Below are 17,207 nucleotides of genomic sequence, written 5' to 3'. Positions count from 1 at the left end.
CCTTAACCCATCAGCAGGACCGGTATCTGCTCCTTTGTGCAAGGAGGAACAGGATGAGCACTGAGGGTGGCCTGAGAGCCCAACATCCTTTAGTGGGCCCTGTGCTCACTGCCCAGCACAGTGGAGCTGGATAGGCATTTGCCATTGAACACCAAAGCTGACGCCCTGTGCTTTTTACAGAGGAGAGCAGGTTCACCCTGGTCACATGTGACATATGTGAAAGGGTCTGGAGAAGCCATGGAGAACTTTATGCTGCCCGTAACATTGTTCAGCATGACCGGTTTGGTGGTAGGTCAGTGATGGTCTGGGGAGGCATATCCATGGAGGCACGAACACACCTCTACAAACTAGACAATGGCACCCTAACTGACTGCCTGACTGCCATTAGGTATCAGGATGACATTGTCAGACCCTACGCTGGTGTAGTGGGTCCTGGGTTCTTCCTGGTGCACGACAATGCCCAGCCTCATGTGGCGAGAGTATGCAGTCAGTTCCTGGAAGAGAAAGGAATTGATACCATTGAATGACCCCCGTGCTCGCATGACCTAAATCCAATGGAACACCTCTAGGACATTATATTTCAGTCCATCCGACACCACCAGGTTGCACCTCAGCTTGTTCAGGAGCTCAGTGATGCCCTGGTCCAGATCTGGGAGGAAATACCCCAGGACACCATCTGTCTCATTAGGAGCATGCCCCAATGTTGTCAGGCATGCATACAAGCACGCGGGGGCCATACAAACTACTGAGTACCATTTTGAGTTGCTGCAATAAAATGTTAGCAAAATGGACTAGCCTGCTGCTTAATTTTTTCACTTTGAATTTTGGGGTGTATTTGAATGCAGCCCTTTGAAGGTTGTGGTACACTTTTTATTCCTAACATATTACCCAGTCCATATCAGTATAGATATCCAGCATGATATTTTTCCCCGTTGAGATATTGGTTTGATTATGTTATAATTGCCAAATCTCACACATCTGAGGGATGTACTTCAGCCAGTATCATTAAATTATAAGGCTCACATTTTATATGAGATTTAAACCTTGTAGTTGGAAGGATTTGAGCCAGAACAACTTGCGGAAGGGACTGAATCTAATATTTCTGAATGTTATATTTGATGACATTATTTGAAGCACAGTTTGTATGCATATGATGAATATACAGTGTGTGTATATATATATATATATATATATATATATATATATACACACACACACACACACACACATATACACTGCTCAAAACATTTAAAATAACACTTTGAAAACACATCAGATTTTCCCCAATAAATTTGAAATGTCACTTTTCAGAGAATTTTAGGTTGGGTCATACCACCAAAGTATAATTTGGAGTATGACATGTATGTATGTCAAGACACAGAATTTATTGTTTTATGTCTTTATTTTGTGCACAGAGAAGAGAGAGAATCATGGATCCGAGCAAAATATGAGCAGCGTTTATTTTTGGCTCCTTTAAAAAGTCCAGGGGTTCCACTTGTCAAACAGCTGTTCAGATCAGTTCAAGAAAAGAATCTGCCCAATGTCTTACTTCTGCTGGCACACAGTAATAAGGAACAGATCAATAGCCCCAGTGGAGACCGGGATAGGCGCACCTGTCTTCATGTGGCCTGTGAGCTGCCTAATGTGGTGATGACACAGCTGCTAGTCTGGGTGAGATACTATGTTACCCTAAATATTGCTATGTTTCCTTTACTGACTATTATATGTAAATTTATGTTTTTTTTATCACTGTGTATTGTGTTTTTTTATTAGGCTGCAACAAGAAAGGGATATAATGCTAGAATATAAAAAAAAAAAAAAAAAACCAAAGACCATGCTATAGAAGAAATCCATGTTCTACCTACATGACTATATTTAACCACTTCAATACCAGACACTTTCATCCCCTTCCTGCCCAGACTAATTTTCAGATTTCAACACTGTCACACTTTGAATGACAATTACTAATAATCATGCAACACTGTGCCCAAATTAAATTTTCTTTTTTTTTTTTTTTTTTTTTTTTTGAGACAGTTTTTTGCTATATAAACAAATAAATACGAACAAAGTTCAAAAAATTATAATTGTTTTTTTTTTTTTGCAAATTTTTCAAATAAATAATGTTTTCTCATAAATGTATGCCAACATGTATTCTGCTACAGGTCTTTCATATAAATATACCCAAATCAATATAGATCATTTGCTCTTTTAAAAGTTATGGAGTCTACAATCTATGGTATATACATTTGAAAACTGATCAATCTTATTTCTTGAGGCCCTAAAATGTCAGGGCAGTATAACTACCCCCACAATCACCCATTTTTTGGAAAGTAGACACCCCAAGGTATTTAGTAGGAGGCAAGAGGTGGGTGTTAGTTAAAAACCAGTTTTATACAGTATACTTAACCATTTCAACGGGTTCTCATTTGCCAATTGATTTCCATAGGGTATCCAAAGAATATAGTGTTTTTTGCATTACTGATAGATAGAGACAGATATGCACTAGAGTGGAAGATCACTTTTAATTTTATCATTTTCCTCTTTTACATATATATTATATACTTTAATGCAGCCTTTTCAACCAGGGTGCCTTGGCAAAATCCCTTAAATTGTATCAAAAATTGTATACAAGCCAGCAGGTGGGTCAAGCCTGCCTTTTAGTTACACAAAGCCACGGGTTTTCATTGTGCACCATTAAGACTTGTCGCCTCCACAGCATCCATGTTTAGCCCTTCACTGCCTCTCTCCCTCAGCACTGGGGTCACATTAGCTGACTGATGGTGAGAAATTGTGGGAGGAGAGAAATCTTGGAATACTATCAGTACCAGTGTGCAAAAGTGTATTTGCTTTAAAAGAAAAAAATCACCTCTAACGTTAAGTGTCCTACATGTGTGAATGTTGCTGCATTATGTAAAACTATTAGAATCGTTTTTTACATTTTAGAATGGAGTGCCTCTGTCCATAATTTTAAAGGGTTCCTCGAGATTGCCTACAATTTTAAAGGGGTGCCTTGGCTGAAAAAAGGTTGAGAAATACTGCTTTAATGTACAGCCCAATTTCCAAAAAGTTGGAATGCTGTGTAAAATCTACGTAAAAACAGAATTCAATGATTTGCATTTAAAAGATTTCAAATCTCATAAACCCATATTTTATTCACAATAGAAAATAGAAAACATATAAAATGTGTACAATAAGAAAATGTACCATTTTAAGAAAAAAAAAGGTAATTTTGGAACTGATGGCAACAAAAAGCTGGCAAAGTAAGTGATGCTAACAAGGAAGAGCTGGAAGAAATTATTGCAACTATTTAGGTTATTTGGCAACAGGCCAGTAACATAATTGGGTATAATAAGTCCATCTTAAAGGGTCAGAGTGTCTCAGAAGTAAAGATGGGAAGAGGTTCACCAATCTGTGAAAATCTGAAAAAATCTTCATCTAAAAATTGCCTAACAATTTCAGAATAATGTTCCTTAACATAAAATCGCAAAGAATTTAAAAATATCATTATCGACAGTACAAAATATCATCAAAAGATTCAGAGAATCTGAAGAAATCTCTGGACGCAAGGGTCAAGGCCAAAACACAATGTTGGATGCCTGTGATATTCAGGTTCTCAGACAGCACTGATTTAAAAACAAGCATGATTCTGTGATGGACTTCAATGCATGGGTTAAGGAATACTTTCACAAATAAACATATCCAGGTGTTAGAATGGCCAAGTCAAAGTCCAGACCTGAATCCAATTGAGAATCTGTGGAAAGAACTGAAAACTGCTGTTCACAAACGCTCTCCATCCAACCTCACTGTGCTCGAGCTCTTTTGCAAGGAAGAATGGGCAAAAATGTCAGTCTCTCGATGTGCAAAACTGATAGAGACATACCCCAAGCGACTTACAGCTGTAATTGCAGCAAAAGGTGGCGCTACAAAGTATTAACTTAAGGGGGCTGAATAATTTTGCACGCCCAATTTTTCAGTTTTTTATTTGTTAAAAAAGTTTGAAATATCCAATAAATTTCGTTCCACTTCATGATTGCGTCCCACTTGTTGTTGCTTCTTCACAAAAAATTACAGTTTTATATGTTTAAAGCCTGAAATGTGGCAAATGGTCGAAAAGTTCAAGGGGGCCGAATACTTTTGCAAGGCACTGTACTTCTGCCTGATTTTAAATGCATACAGCCTGCTGTGTGACCATTTATAATAATCTGTGATAACCTGCGATTAAACTTCAAACCCCATAATTACAGCATCAATTGTGCTGACCCAGTAAGTGGCAGAATCTAACCATTTTATTGCAGCCTAACACCATATTACATATCAAGTATGTTGGGTATACATCAATAATGTAAAAGGTAAAGCCAATAGATTAGCAGTTAGGATCACTACAGTGATGAATGCACCTTAGCAGGGTAATAAACCCTTTATTTTTTGAAAACCATTTTCCATAAATGCACTCTATAACCTGAAGTTTCTAGACACCTGACCATCGCCCACTATATGAACTAAAATCTGCGGACACCCCTCTAAGACATTTTAGACTGCTGTGCACTTTCAACCATGTGTCAAAAGCCAGCAGCAGCCAAGTCCATAACAACATTTTTTTATGAGTTAGTAGACAAGGCACTCAATTGGCCCGCACAGGACCTTAAGCTCAATCCTACTAAACACATTTGGAATGGAACTCAAATTCTGAGTTAGATACACCTTAGCTGCAAACACCTATTAGCTCAGTTAGTAGTATAGTTCTCATAACTGTAGAGGCAAATATGAAATAGACACCAGACTATGTAGTAGTAAACAAAATAAGTGTATTGTCACCAAGCAAAATAAAGGAAAACCCACAGAAATCAATTGACAGGTAAAGGATTCAATTTGAATTAAATAAACTCAATACTAGGCTAATATGGCTATTAAACCCGATCACTGTGGTATTACGTAGAAAGGACCTAGTATAAGTAGCACTGGTAAAGAGCAGCATAAATTATGAACCATAAAAACAAAAGAACAGCATAAAAAACATTAATGAAACAGTCCAACAATAACCCTTTGCAACGAGTGGTCAAGAACAAAAAGAAAAAAAAAATAAGAAGTGTCCCAGAGTGCACCCTGTGTATATCCCCCTGGATGTGGGTATATGTATATATCCTAAAACCCCTGGTATGTAGTTGTACAGTATCTGGTGCCTGATTTGAAATGTCAGCTGGCAAATGGTGGGGCCAAATCTGTACAGTGGTGCACTTAATTACATTTCCTCTAAATCTACATGCAGTGGTTAAGGCTCCTAGCAGAGATTAGTCCCCTTTCCTGATCTGCTAGCAGTGGCAATAATCACACACAGGCTCACCAGTCCTGGCAACACAGTGAGCCTGGTTCTGGGCACTTGCCTGTCTGCCGTCCCTCCAGCTCTGCTCTCAGGGTACTCCCGTTCTCAGTAGCTCAGTCCCCGAACTCTCATCCGCAGGTTATTACTGGTGCCTCTGCACACATCACACAAGTCTGTCCAGCTCCGGTCCCTGCATAGCCAGCCCTAACTCGGGAACAGCTCTCTCTCCCCTCCTCCTTTTACACAGGTTTTCTCTGTCATGTGGCTTGCAGCTGCATTAATTCCCTGAGGCACACATCCTCCTGGACTACATCTACCATGATCCTCCATGGGAGGCATTATTAAGTACACTTAACCCAACTCTGGGTGCGGGGGGGGGGGAAGTTGACCCAATGCTCCTCCTGTCCTGTCTCCTCCAGCTGGCCAACTACTTAGCTACAGCTGCAAAGGAGGAGGGGAGGAACTCCATATTAATGTCTACAGTTTTCAAATAGGATGTCCAACAAGCTCTTATTAAAGTGTGATGGTCTGGTGTCCACAAACACTTTGCTATAAAGGGTATATACAAATTACTCAGGGTACTAAAAAATAATATATAATGAAAGCCATCTTTATATTTGACATGATTTGCATGCTACCATATTTATTTGTTGTCCTGCAGGCTCAGTGCAGTGGTTTCCGCAGGACTGTCACAGAGTACATTATATTCCATTAACATGTCTTCTTTCCGTTGCAGTATGGCATTGACGTGAAGGCCAAGGACATTAATGGTCACACGGCGCTCTTTTATGCTAGGAAATCTGGAAATAAAGAGTGTGTGGACATTCTACTTCAACATGGATGCCCTAATGAGCCCTCAAGTTCAATGAGTACCCCAATTCAGAGAAGGAAAAGCAGCTGTTCTAGCATTTTAAGAACTGATTCCCGGACTGCTCTTGTATAGCCAACCATACTGTCATGAAGAAAGCTTGCTTCAAATCAGTGACTTTTTAGCCAGTCAAAAATTTGTCTGGCTGCCCTTCCGTGCCAATGTATAAGAAAAAAGCAAGAATTTATCTGTATATAAGGATGGGATATGTATATTTTGAAGTAAGTAACTGAAGAAATGCCAGCCATCTTAATAATATTCCCATATTGTAATGTTTTAAGCTTTTTCTGCCCTTCTTGCTGTAATCCAGCATAGTAGTATTTAATGCCTTAATTCTTTCATTAGTGAAAGAACCATCAATTTGAACACTCCCTTCTGTCAATGTTTACAGCAGGATAATGTCTTCTGAGCACATGCAACCGCCCCTTATTATGATTACCACATCCTATGATCAAGCTGAATGCGTATATCGATTTCCAAATGACTGTTTGGCTCATAAAATGTATTAACGGGGTCAGCTAATTACTGGAGCAAGATTATGTGCCATACATTGGGAACAAATACAATATGGAACAAACACCATAAGCTCAAATACAATTAATAGTGTTACAGGTTTGTAGGTTTTAATTATATTCTAAACGTTATCATTGTTGAGCTCTACACATAATATCCTTTGCAGTAAGATTACAATAGTCACCATAAAAAATATACATCTGGGTTAGCGAAAATATAAAATGTCCTGCTATGCTTGATGAAAGTATTCTGTTGATGGCTATAGACAAAGCCCAATGCAGAGAGCAAAATTTTTGTTTGAAACACTAGAAAGTTCAAAACCAATTTACAAACATGAAAAAGAAACATAATTTGTTTTATGTACAAAGCTGATGGTTTTACTACCCCTAACATCACAGATAAGTTGGAGTTTAAATTACAACTTCACCTAACATTCAGTTTTAGTCAGCTAGAGGCATTCCAGGAGCATCAAACCATAAGATGTTTAAAGTCTGTTTTTTTTTTTTTTTTCATTATAAAGTAGCCGCATGCTTCAGAGAAGAACTCTTGTGCTCTTCGTGGAAGCAGTGGTCAGTCTGGAGCTGTTTGATACCTCCCCTGTTGAGTCAGTGCTATAGCTCTCTGATCAGCAAAGCCTATGTTCCCTGCTGACACAAACAAAGCTCTTATTTAACATGACTGCTGCTTTCACCTAATGCTTCAGAAGCTATGACTATTTTTTTTTTCAAATGAACTATAATACTTTATGCACCTTTCCTGTTGATGCACCTGAGTTAGACTTAGCTGGTTTAAACTGAAGGTTCACTTGAGCTTTGATATGACATTCTTGGGCCAGGATCGCAAGTAAGCTTTTGCAGAGTTTCATATTTAAGTTGTTGTAACTAAATAGAAAAGAGCTGAAGAGGAGCCTGATGATAGTATAAATATTTTTGCACATGTGTTTTGTGTACATATTTAGATAAAGAAGATATTTGTGTGTTATATGTATATAATGTGACTAATACACGCTAGCTTGTGTGCTAAATGATGGCTAGTGCTACTACATGGTCCAGTGCTAAATTCTAGTACTTGTCCTCCAGCTCTCTTCTGTTTAGTGCAGTTCTGTGTACTGAAGTACACCAGCAAGCTTCAAAAATTACACATTGCTTAACTACTACGTTGGTATCTAGAGGGTGAATTATAATTATTTGTATCATTGCTTAGAGACTCTGCAGTACTGAGTTAGGTAAACAGAAGTTATTACATATCTGAGCATAGTGTGCCAAAATTGTTACTTTTAAAGCTCCACACCATTCTGTTTTCATGGCCAGTTATGTTAGAGAGAACTCAAGAGTGTAGTGCCCTGGGGCCATCAAAACAATATCAACATTTTTGGAATCAGCCCTTTAGGTTTGTCAGCACAAAACATTGTTTTTGGAAAAAAACAAAAAAAACATTGTATGCCTTCTCCCAACTAATCCAGAGGTGTCCCTCTTATTTTGCTTTATGCCATCCTGTCTTTAGCTCTACCACCCGGGAGGCTTGTGGCTACTTCCAGCACCTGTATACACATACAATGAAAAGCTAGCTGGCTTTAAGGAGTGTCCAAAATATGATACAGCAGGACAATTTTCATAAGGCATTAATTGTAGGTTATAGTAAAAAGGGTACAGAGGTAACCATGGTGGGAGCCTTATTCTCATGCAAATTATTGTTCATGTCTTGAAAGGACAGCAATGTAATATGTGATCTGATTATCCAATTACATCAAATAAATCGCTATATAGGTGCCATGTGCTTTAACGGGTCACACTGTATTGACTACTTATGTAGAACACTGAAAGACTAAAAGCCTACATAGCAGGGCCCTGGTGCCATTTATTCTCTTCCCTTGCCAGTCCTCCCCTCTTCATGCCAGCTAGATTAATTCTTTCCTTGAGTGTCAATGGCCATGATAATAAGCCCTGACCCAGGCTTTTACTGCAGAGGGCTTCTGCACATAAAGATATGTATAAATAGTCACAAGATACCTAAAATTATACCACCATACAGAAACTCTGTAGTGGAGGTATACTCTTCAGCATTTTATGAATGTGCCAAACTGTCAGTGGTATAAAATTCCATCCCCTTCACACAAAGATCCACCATCTTTCTTAGGTGCTGTTGAGGCAGGTATTCAATACAAATGAAGTGGGGTAAGTAAATAAACAAGCATTTCTTACAACAGAAAATGGGAACACCAGCATACGTTAGTTAAGGGTTCAGCCTGCTTTATACCCTTTCTGAAAACTGCTTAATGAGATGAAAGTTTATAAATCAAACAAACTTTAAAATCACTAAAATGCAGCCTAAAGATGACCAAATATTTGCTGTTTGGTGCCAAACTACTCTAGTTGGCCTTCATCTTGTGTTTTGAGCCCTAAATAGTTCTACAAATGTATGGTCATCTATGAAAGGAAGTAACAAATACCTGCCCAGAACCTGATGGTCTCTACAAATACCAATAATGCCAAATGTTTCAGCAAAAAATATTTAGAATTTGGACTTTAGAAAATCTTCTGGTATTAGCATTATATAGAAATGGTGTAATAATTAATTTACTTAGTATATTTTTAAGGAAATTATACAGTTATTCATCTATTATAGGTCCAAACCCACGTTTTCATTTAACATATAAAATAAGTGTCACTGTATGAAAATGACTCCAATTCCAAAAGGATAAGGATCAGAAAGATTGGAATTCCAACCAATATTTAAATCAACCCTTAAGCCTTCAAAACAGTGGGTGCTTTGCACTCGAATGTATGTGCAAAAAGAGTGTTGTTTTTTAACGCAATCTAGTTTCTATGTAAGATTTTTGAAATTCTATATAGTCTTTATGAATAGACAGCTGGTGCCCAGAAACAGAGTAGTGAAATTTGTTTTGCCGTGCACATGGTTAACGGTATAATTTGTGAATTTTCTGGGATAGCTATTTAATTTATTGGTTTATTAGAAATCTGGGGCATTGGTTGGGTGTTTTACATTTTGCGTGCAGTATGGCAGCTTAACAATGCAATCTCTAGAAAGCATAAATATTGTTCTGTGTGAAGCAGTAGTAAATGTTTGGAGGTGGAGGTGTGAAATATATACTGGAGCTCCACTGTTGGATGCTTACATCCATTTGCTCATTTTCATAGATAAAACCACAAATGCCAATCAATTGTGTTATTTACTTTTTTCTATGTTTTATGCTTTGAGCCCCTAGTTCAAGGTAGGTCTAGTGTAATCTTTAAATGTATTTGGCACAGTCAAAACTAGATTTTCCGTGTGTATTCAGATCATTCTCACATCATCTATTTTGATTGTTAAGGTTGAACATAGATTACCAGTACTTCTGTTGATCAAGGGCAGGGAACCTAACTGCTTGAAATAGAATGAAGATCATAAATTTGGAATGAAGATAAGTTATTGAAAGGGGATATAGATATTTTTACTGCAATGTATTCATTTATTTTAAGGGGCCCATGTTACATCCAAACCTTTTCTAAAGTAGTTAGGAATAGTTTTTAAACTATATAATTTAAAGCTGAATTGAAGAAGTACTGTTTGTCAATAAATAATAATATGGAAAAGATTATATTTCACCTTCTGAGTGCTTTTAACAACATTGCTTGCCTAAGAGACAATACAAAAGGTGATTAAGACCTACTGATTTATTATTTTTTGATTTACATCCTATTATTTTTACTGTTAATATAGACATCTACTAAAAAAATAAATAAATAAATAAAAAAATAAAGAAGGAGGAATAACACTTTGGAATTACAAAGAAAGTAAAAAGCAGTCTGGTTTGTTTTACAAGTAATAATCACATTTCCACCAACCAAACATGAATTACTGCCTTTGTATGCCGCAAAAATGTAAAATAAATAATAAAAAATGAAAAAAAAAAATATTGGAAAAAGTCAACATTATCGTACTTTTATATAAATTTGCTGTTCTGCCTTCTTCACTTTCCAGTTGTACCTGTGACACTTGTAAGAGCTGTGGTTGTGCTTTCTTGAATCCATTCCTCTGTGCTGAACATATTACGTAGAAACAAAAACTGCCTATGGAAAAACCAACATTGCCCATTTACGCATTCACTGGAAGAAAATAATGAACATACAGTACAGTGTGCTATACATTTGAATAGCCCTAATATTCTCAAAAGTTAGTGGACAAATTAAGCTATAAACATATGGAAACATGCTGAAGGCCATAGTTCATATATTTTCATTGCAAATAAATGCATCATGTTCTACATTGGACAACATTGTATCTAGGCTACAAAATTTAAGAACACCCAGTCAACTTTATTTAAAAGGGGACCCTTGCTTAAAGCAAGCACCCAAGTCTTCTTCCAGAGCACCTAGGCTAGCCCAAAGCATACTGACATTACCTAGGAAATTGGCCCATGGGCCAACTGCCTTTTCTGTGGTTGGTCATTGAAACTGCCCATCACATTTAGGAGTCAAAAGCAATGTTTGGAAAGAAGGCAGGGTGGACCAATGTACCAACTTTCTATGTGATTTTGGGATTTGAATAATAGCGCCTACTGGTACATAGGTTAAGGCGGAGGTCAAGGTACTGCAGATATGCTTTAAAAGCATTTTCATGAAGCCACAAAGGCACTTTTATTCTTTAGAATTATGTAATCACTATTGAAACCCATCCACTCTTTATAAACCTATTATATTTTAACGAGTTACCTACAGTATGGGTTTCTCTAAAAATTAGTAACTTTACAAACTAGCTTAGGACTAATTAGTCTGTCCATTTTAGTCAAGCTAAAAATGTAGCGGACTCAAAGAAAACCTGCCATGAGGAAACATGGATCTTGCATTGCTGAGCTCCTCTCCCAAAAATGCTTTTTACCTGACTTTGATACTGAACAAAAACAATCTCATTATGTTCATTATCACAGACCCAGAACAAGCTTGCAGATCAGCAGTGCTGACTTAATTCCTGGTCTACATATTTTTTGCAACTCAATAACTAAAAAGGTATTGAAACTACTAGAGCAACATGACAGCCAGGAAACTAGAATTTTCAGAAAAAGGCCAGTAATGGAAGCCTCTGAATTTTTTTTAAGTATGAATCTCATACATTAAATCCAACAATGCACACCTTATATTCACAATAACCAAATTAACTGTGGAAGCTTTGCCAAAACAGACAAACAGAGAACAGAGAACTATTTACAATAATGGTCTGTGGTCTACCCAAAGATGATCTTACCTTATTACTGAATCACAATGCCTTGTTATGCACTTTATCTCTGTGTGGAGATAACCATCTTAGTAGAAGCAGGGATTTACTTTCTAATATTTCCCTCCAGCAAAGAGAACAGTGAGCAGCACAGTAGTGACATCACTAAATCTCTCTACAGATCTGCTGATACTGGCAGTCAGAGGCAGTATATCATTGCCTTAACTGCAGATATACAGCTTTGAACCTGTATGCACAGAACTGCCCTGGCACCCTCACATACAAGAAAGTGCTCTGCCGTTTTTTCAGAAGAATATTGCTTAGGAACAAATAACACTTCTAGAGGTTCCTCTGAAAGGATAAGTTCACTTGGTAAAAAAAAAAAAAAATGTGCATTTCTTTTTTACTAGAAGCCTGCAGAGCATTGCACCTGCGATCAGCAGATCAAACGTGCAAACTTAGGCTCCTGCAGACTGTCAGTGTAGCTGTCTGCCCATACCTGGTACTGGCAGGCACTTACAGAATAATAAAAAACATCAATGAACTACCTAGAGCCCTCATCAGTTCATTGGGAACTACAAGCCTTCAACCACAATGCCTGATGGTGGTCTTAGTTCCCCCATTCAGAGAACTCTGCGCTGTTTTTTTTTTTAAAAATGTGACAGCGGGAACAGGGAAGGGATCCCCAGTCTGCTGTCACAATGGGGACTTGGGGGGACAGCTGCATCTGTAACCCTGGATACGGGTGGAACATGTAATATGTTATAAAAGGTGAACTTATCCTTTAACATGAAAAAAAAAATATTTAGCAAACAGTTCAACTTTAAGTGGCCTGCAACCCTACCAAGCCACCTACATGGGTCCTTCTACTAGGCTCAAACATAATTGAGCCCATTTTCTCTAGCTTATAGCTGCCATTAGGTGATTGCCAACTATGATTCATGTTTTCTTTCAGTGGTGAGTACAATGGCCAGTGTTGGCATTGCAGAAACACCTTGTCCTTTTCAAAATTTCCATGAAATGACCAGATTCAAAAAGAACAAAATAAAAGTTGTGTATGTGTTTTATTGCCAGGTTTATTTTGCAGATACAAGATGTAATATAAGATTTATAAAATAAAGTGTTAAACTGTTTAATATATTTTTGTTTTGATTTATTCTGAACATAAAAAAAGGGCTCAGCCATATCCCTTGCTCATTATTGACTGATGTAGCTGTCATTTATTCTTCTTCTGATTCCTATGCTCTGCTACTTTGTTTAAAGTATATAGTACCTGGCAGAGAATGTACTTTCTTGAACCCACCATGTGGCAGCAGACAATGATAGGAGATAATCTGAATTTATTTTTACTAATTTACACCAGATAACAAGCTGAAAAATATTTTCAGGGCAAGAAAAAATTACACTTGAACTAAAAAAAACAACTTAATATTGGTGACAGGGCAAGATGCCAAGGGCGAGAACTCCAAACTTCATCCCCAATCCCGGTTGGAGTAGGGGTGGGGATAATAGCTACATTAGTGCAATTGGAGGAAAAAAATGCACCAGCGTCAGTGGTGTCATTGGAAGGAAGAAATGTCCTGTAAGGAAAAGGTGTCAGTCTGGTGAGAATATGTCTAGGTTTTCCCAAATAGTACAGAGGCTATCAGTCACACAAGCACAGTCCCATGCATACCTATCATTCAGGCTCAGTCTAGGGGGATGTCTTTAGTATTTATTGCTGAAGAATTGCAGGAGAGGGGCTTAGAGTCACAGGATACTCCAAAATGACCATTAGCAATGATAGGAGGACAGATTTCTCTTCTAATCTTCCAAAAGCAGCTTTTATGGAGGTAGCAGGTAATGGCTAGTATATCTAGGACCCTACAGCAGCAGTCCATATAGCAACTTTGGGCTCTTAGTTTGCTTCTGGTGCTTGCACAACTAACAGTCCCCAGCAAGGTCTTTACTTCTAAGGTAGATCCTTAGTGGGGAAGATAACAGGTGCAGAAATATTGGGCTTTTGGTGTTGGTGGTGCCTGAACACCGTAACCCCCCACAGTTACTTTTGCTGGGCGCAGAAACGGGCCCTGCTGCTAAAAATTCCATACAAATTTTGAAATCGCATGTACTTGTCATATAGGTGCAGAAATATTGGGCTTTTGGTGTTGCTGGTGCCTGAACACCACAGTTACTCTTCCAGGCGCAGGAACGGGCCTTGCTGGTAAAAATGTCAAAACCAATTTGAAAGGGCAAAGATCAAGTGTTGTATGTGTTCTTATCAGTGATCTAGTGGGGGTGCTGTGCTGTCATCTGACCTGGGCAAAGTTGGGTGGCGGCTATGCAAACCGGCTGAAGTGATGGGGATCTGGAAGGTTAGTATCGGCAGGAACTGAAACTGAAATTGGGCCTTTGGTGTTGGTGGTGCCTGAACACTGTAACCCCTCACATGGGACCTGCTGGTAAGAATTGCATACAAATTTAAAATCGCATGTACTTGTCATACAGGTGCCAAAAATTGGGCATTTGCTGTTGGTGGTGCCTGAACACCGTAAGGAACCCCTCACAGTTACTCTTACTGGGCACAGGAACGGGACCTGCTGGTAAGAATGCCATACAAATTTGAAATCGCATGTACTTGTCATACAGGTGCCAAAAATCGGGCCTTTGCTGTTGGTGGTGCCTGAACACCGTAAGGAACCCCTCACAGTTACTCTTACTGGGCACAGGAATGGGACCTGCTGGTAAGAATTCCATACAAATTTGAAATCGCATGTACTTGTCATACAAGTGCCCAAAATTGGGCCTTTGCTGTTGGTGGTGACTGAATACCGTAACCAACCCCTCACAGTTACTCTTGCTGGGGGCAGGAACGGGACCTGCTGGTAGGAATGCCATACAAATTTGAAATTGCATGTACCTGTCATACAGGTGCCAAAAATTGGGCCTTTGGTGTTGTTGGTGCCTGAACAGCGTAACCCCTCACAGTTTCTCTTGCTGGGCACAGGGACAGGGCCTGCTGTGAAAAATTTAAATTATATGCCCCTGTCATACAAGTGCAGAAAAATTAGGCCTTGGGGGTTGATAGTGACCTAAACCAAAAACATTGTTGGAAGCTAACAGAATCAAGGTTGAGGAATAGGATAGGCAGCATAAGCAGTCTTCAAGGGATGGCAGACCCCTAGCAAATGCAATCAGTTACATAAGCATCAGGGGCTTGATAGCTTTTGTTGATCCAGGACTGGTTCATTTTGATAAAAGTCAGCTGGTCAACAGAGTCTGTGGACAGACGCACTCTTTTGTCCACCACAAAATCTCCAGCAGCACTGAACGTCCGTTCGGAAAGCACGCTGGAAGCAGGACAGGCCAGTAGCTCCATTGCATATTGAGCAAGTTCTGGCCAGTCATCCATCCCCAAGACTCAGTAACCCAGTGGATGCTCAGCTGGAAAGGTCTCCAAGTCTATTCCTAAACCTAGATAATCAGGCATCATATGATGGAGACGCTGCGGATGGTTGCTTAAACCTAACAGCCCTGGGTGCTGCTGAGGACTAAAGAACTGTTTAAAGGCATCGGTCAGCCGGCTGCCTTCTCCACCGCTGCTCCTTAGGCTGAATGATGCCTCAGAAACACGTCCAGAGAATGTTGACCTCCCAATGTCTGGAAAGGCGGTACACAATTTTTTTTTAAGGCCTCCTCAAGATGCTTCATCTTCTGCTCCCTCTGCGAAGGCAGGATGAGCTCTGCAACTTTACCCTTGTAACGTGGATCAAGAAGGGTTGTCAACCAATAATTATCCCTCTCCTTGATAGCAAAAATCTTCGGGTCCTTTCGCAGGCTTTGCAGAATCAGGGAGCACATGCAATGTAAGTTGGAGGGGGCATGAGCTTCTGAGTCCTCTGGGTCACTAAGGAGGACATTGTCAGCAGGTGCAACCTTTCCCCAACCACGTACAACTCCTAGGGTTTCTGGGGAATCATAGCCATCCCTTGAAGACTGCTGTATGCGATCCTCTACATCCAAACTGCCGCAATCCTCCTCCTCCTCCTTCTCTTCTTCCTTTGTGTTTTGTGTGCCTGCAGGCATATCTGCATAAAGGGGGCCTTGTGAGGAAAGGAAGTTCTCCTCTTCCTCCCGCTGTTCTGCCTCAAGTGCCTTGTCCATGATTCCACAAAGCGTGTGCTCCAGCAGGTAGACTAGAGAGATAGTGTCACTGATGCATGCATCGTCCCGGCTTACCATCCTTGTGGCCGCCTCAAATGGTGACAGGACGATGCATGCATCCTTATCAAAACCACTGGCGTGGCGAAAAAAAAAAAGCCAGGCTCCCCTGACCCTGTTCTTGTGCCATACTCATTGATTGCCCTCTGCTGCGTGTGCAGCCGCTGCAGCATTGCCAATGTTGAGTTCCACCTGGTGGACATGTCACAAATGAGGTGGTTGGTGGGCAGGTTAAATTCCCATTGAATGTCAGATAAGAGCACTGGCATTGTATGAACGCCGGAAATGGCCCAAAGACTTTTCTGGCCTGCCTCAGGAGATCTTAGAAGCCCGGGTATCTGCTCAAGAAATGCTGCACCACCAGATTTAGGACATGTGCCAAGCATGGAACATGTGTCAAGTGTGCCTGACGGAGGGCGGAAAGAAGGTTGGTGCCATTGTTGCATACAGCCATTTCTAGCTCAAGCTTTCGTGGCGTCAACCATCTCTGAGCCTGCCCCTGCAGAGCTGACAGAATTTCTGCCACGGTGTGACTCCTTTCCCCTAGACAGACTAACTGAAGCACGGCGTGGCGTCTTTTAGCCTGACTACTTGCGTAGGCCCTTGAACGCTTAGGGAGCACTGCTGCTTCAGGAGGACAAATGAGCAGAAGAGGACATGGAGGAAGAAGAAGAGGGGGAGGAGGTGGTGGAGTAGCCAGATGTGGCAGAACCAGCTTTTTAGAGGCATGGTGGCAAAACAAGCTGCAACACTGAACCCTGTCCTGCATCCCTCCCAGCTGCCAGCAGAGTTACCCAGTGCACCGTGAAAGAAATGTAACGTCCCTGTCCATGCCTGCTGGACCAAGAGTCAGCAGTAATGTGAACCTTCCTGCTGACTGCTCTGCCCAACGAGGCCAAAACACTATCTTCCACATGACGGTAGAGAGCCGGAATGGCCTTACACGAAAAGAAATGCCTTTTTTGAACCTGCCACTGTGGTAAAGCACATTCCACAAATTTGCGAAAGGGAGCAGGAGTCTACCAGATAAAAAGGCAAAAAATTTGGCAAGGCTAGCATTAAGACACTGAGCATGTGGATGGCTGGAACAGTATT

The 17,207-nt window shown here is 40.0% G+C and overlaps 1 protein-coding gene across 2 annotated transcripts in view; it reads left to right on the top strand.

Moving 5' to 3' along the window:
* The window catches only part of AGAP2 (ArfGAP with GTPase domain, ankyrin repeat and PH domain 2), a 292,090-nt gene extending 285,017 nt beyond the window's left edge, over nt 1-7,073 (top strand). For both annotated transcript variants that reach the window (XM_082244606.1, XM_082244605.1), the window contains 2 exons: nt 1,416-1,671; nt 6,057-7,073. In XM_082244606.1, coding sequence (XP_082100732.1) covers nt 1,416-1,671; nt 6,057-6,263 — 463 coding nt within the window. In that variant the 3' untranslated portion in view covers nt 6,264-7,073. The remainder of the gene's footprint in view (nt 1-1,415; nt 1,672-6,056) is intronic.
* The last annotated feature ends 10,134 nt before the right edge of the window (nt 7,074-17,207 follow it).

Source organism: Pelophylax lessonae (assembly GCF_965119305.1).
Source record: "Pelophylax lessonae genome assembly, chromosome: 2".
In the NCBI taxonomy this organism is placed as follows: domain Eukaryota; kingdom Metazoa; phylum Chordata; class Amphibia; order Anura; family Ranidae; genus Pelophylax; species Pelophylax lessonae.
This window is presented reverse-complemented; position numbering and strand designations above follow the sequence as displayed.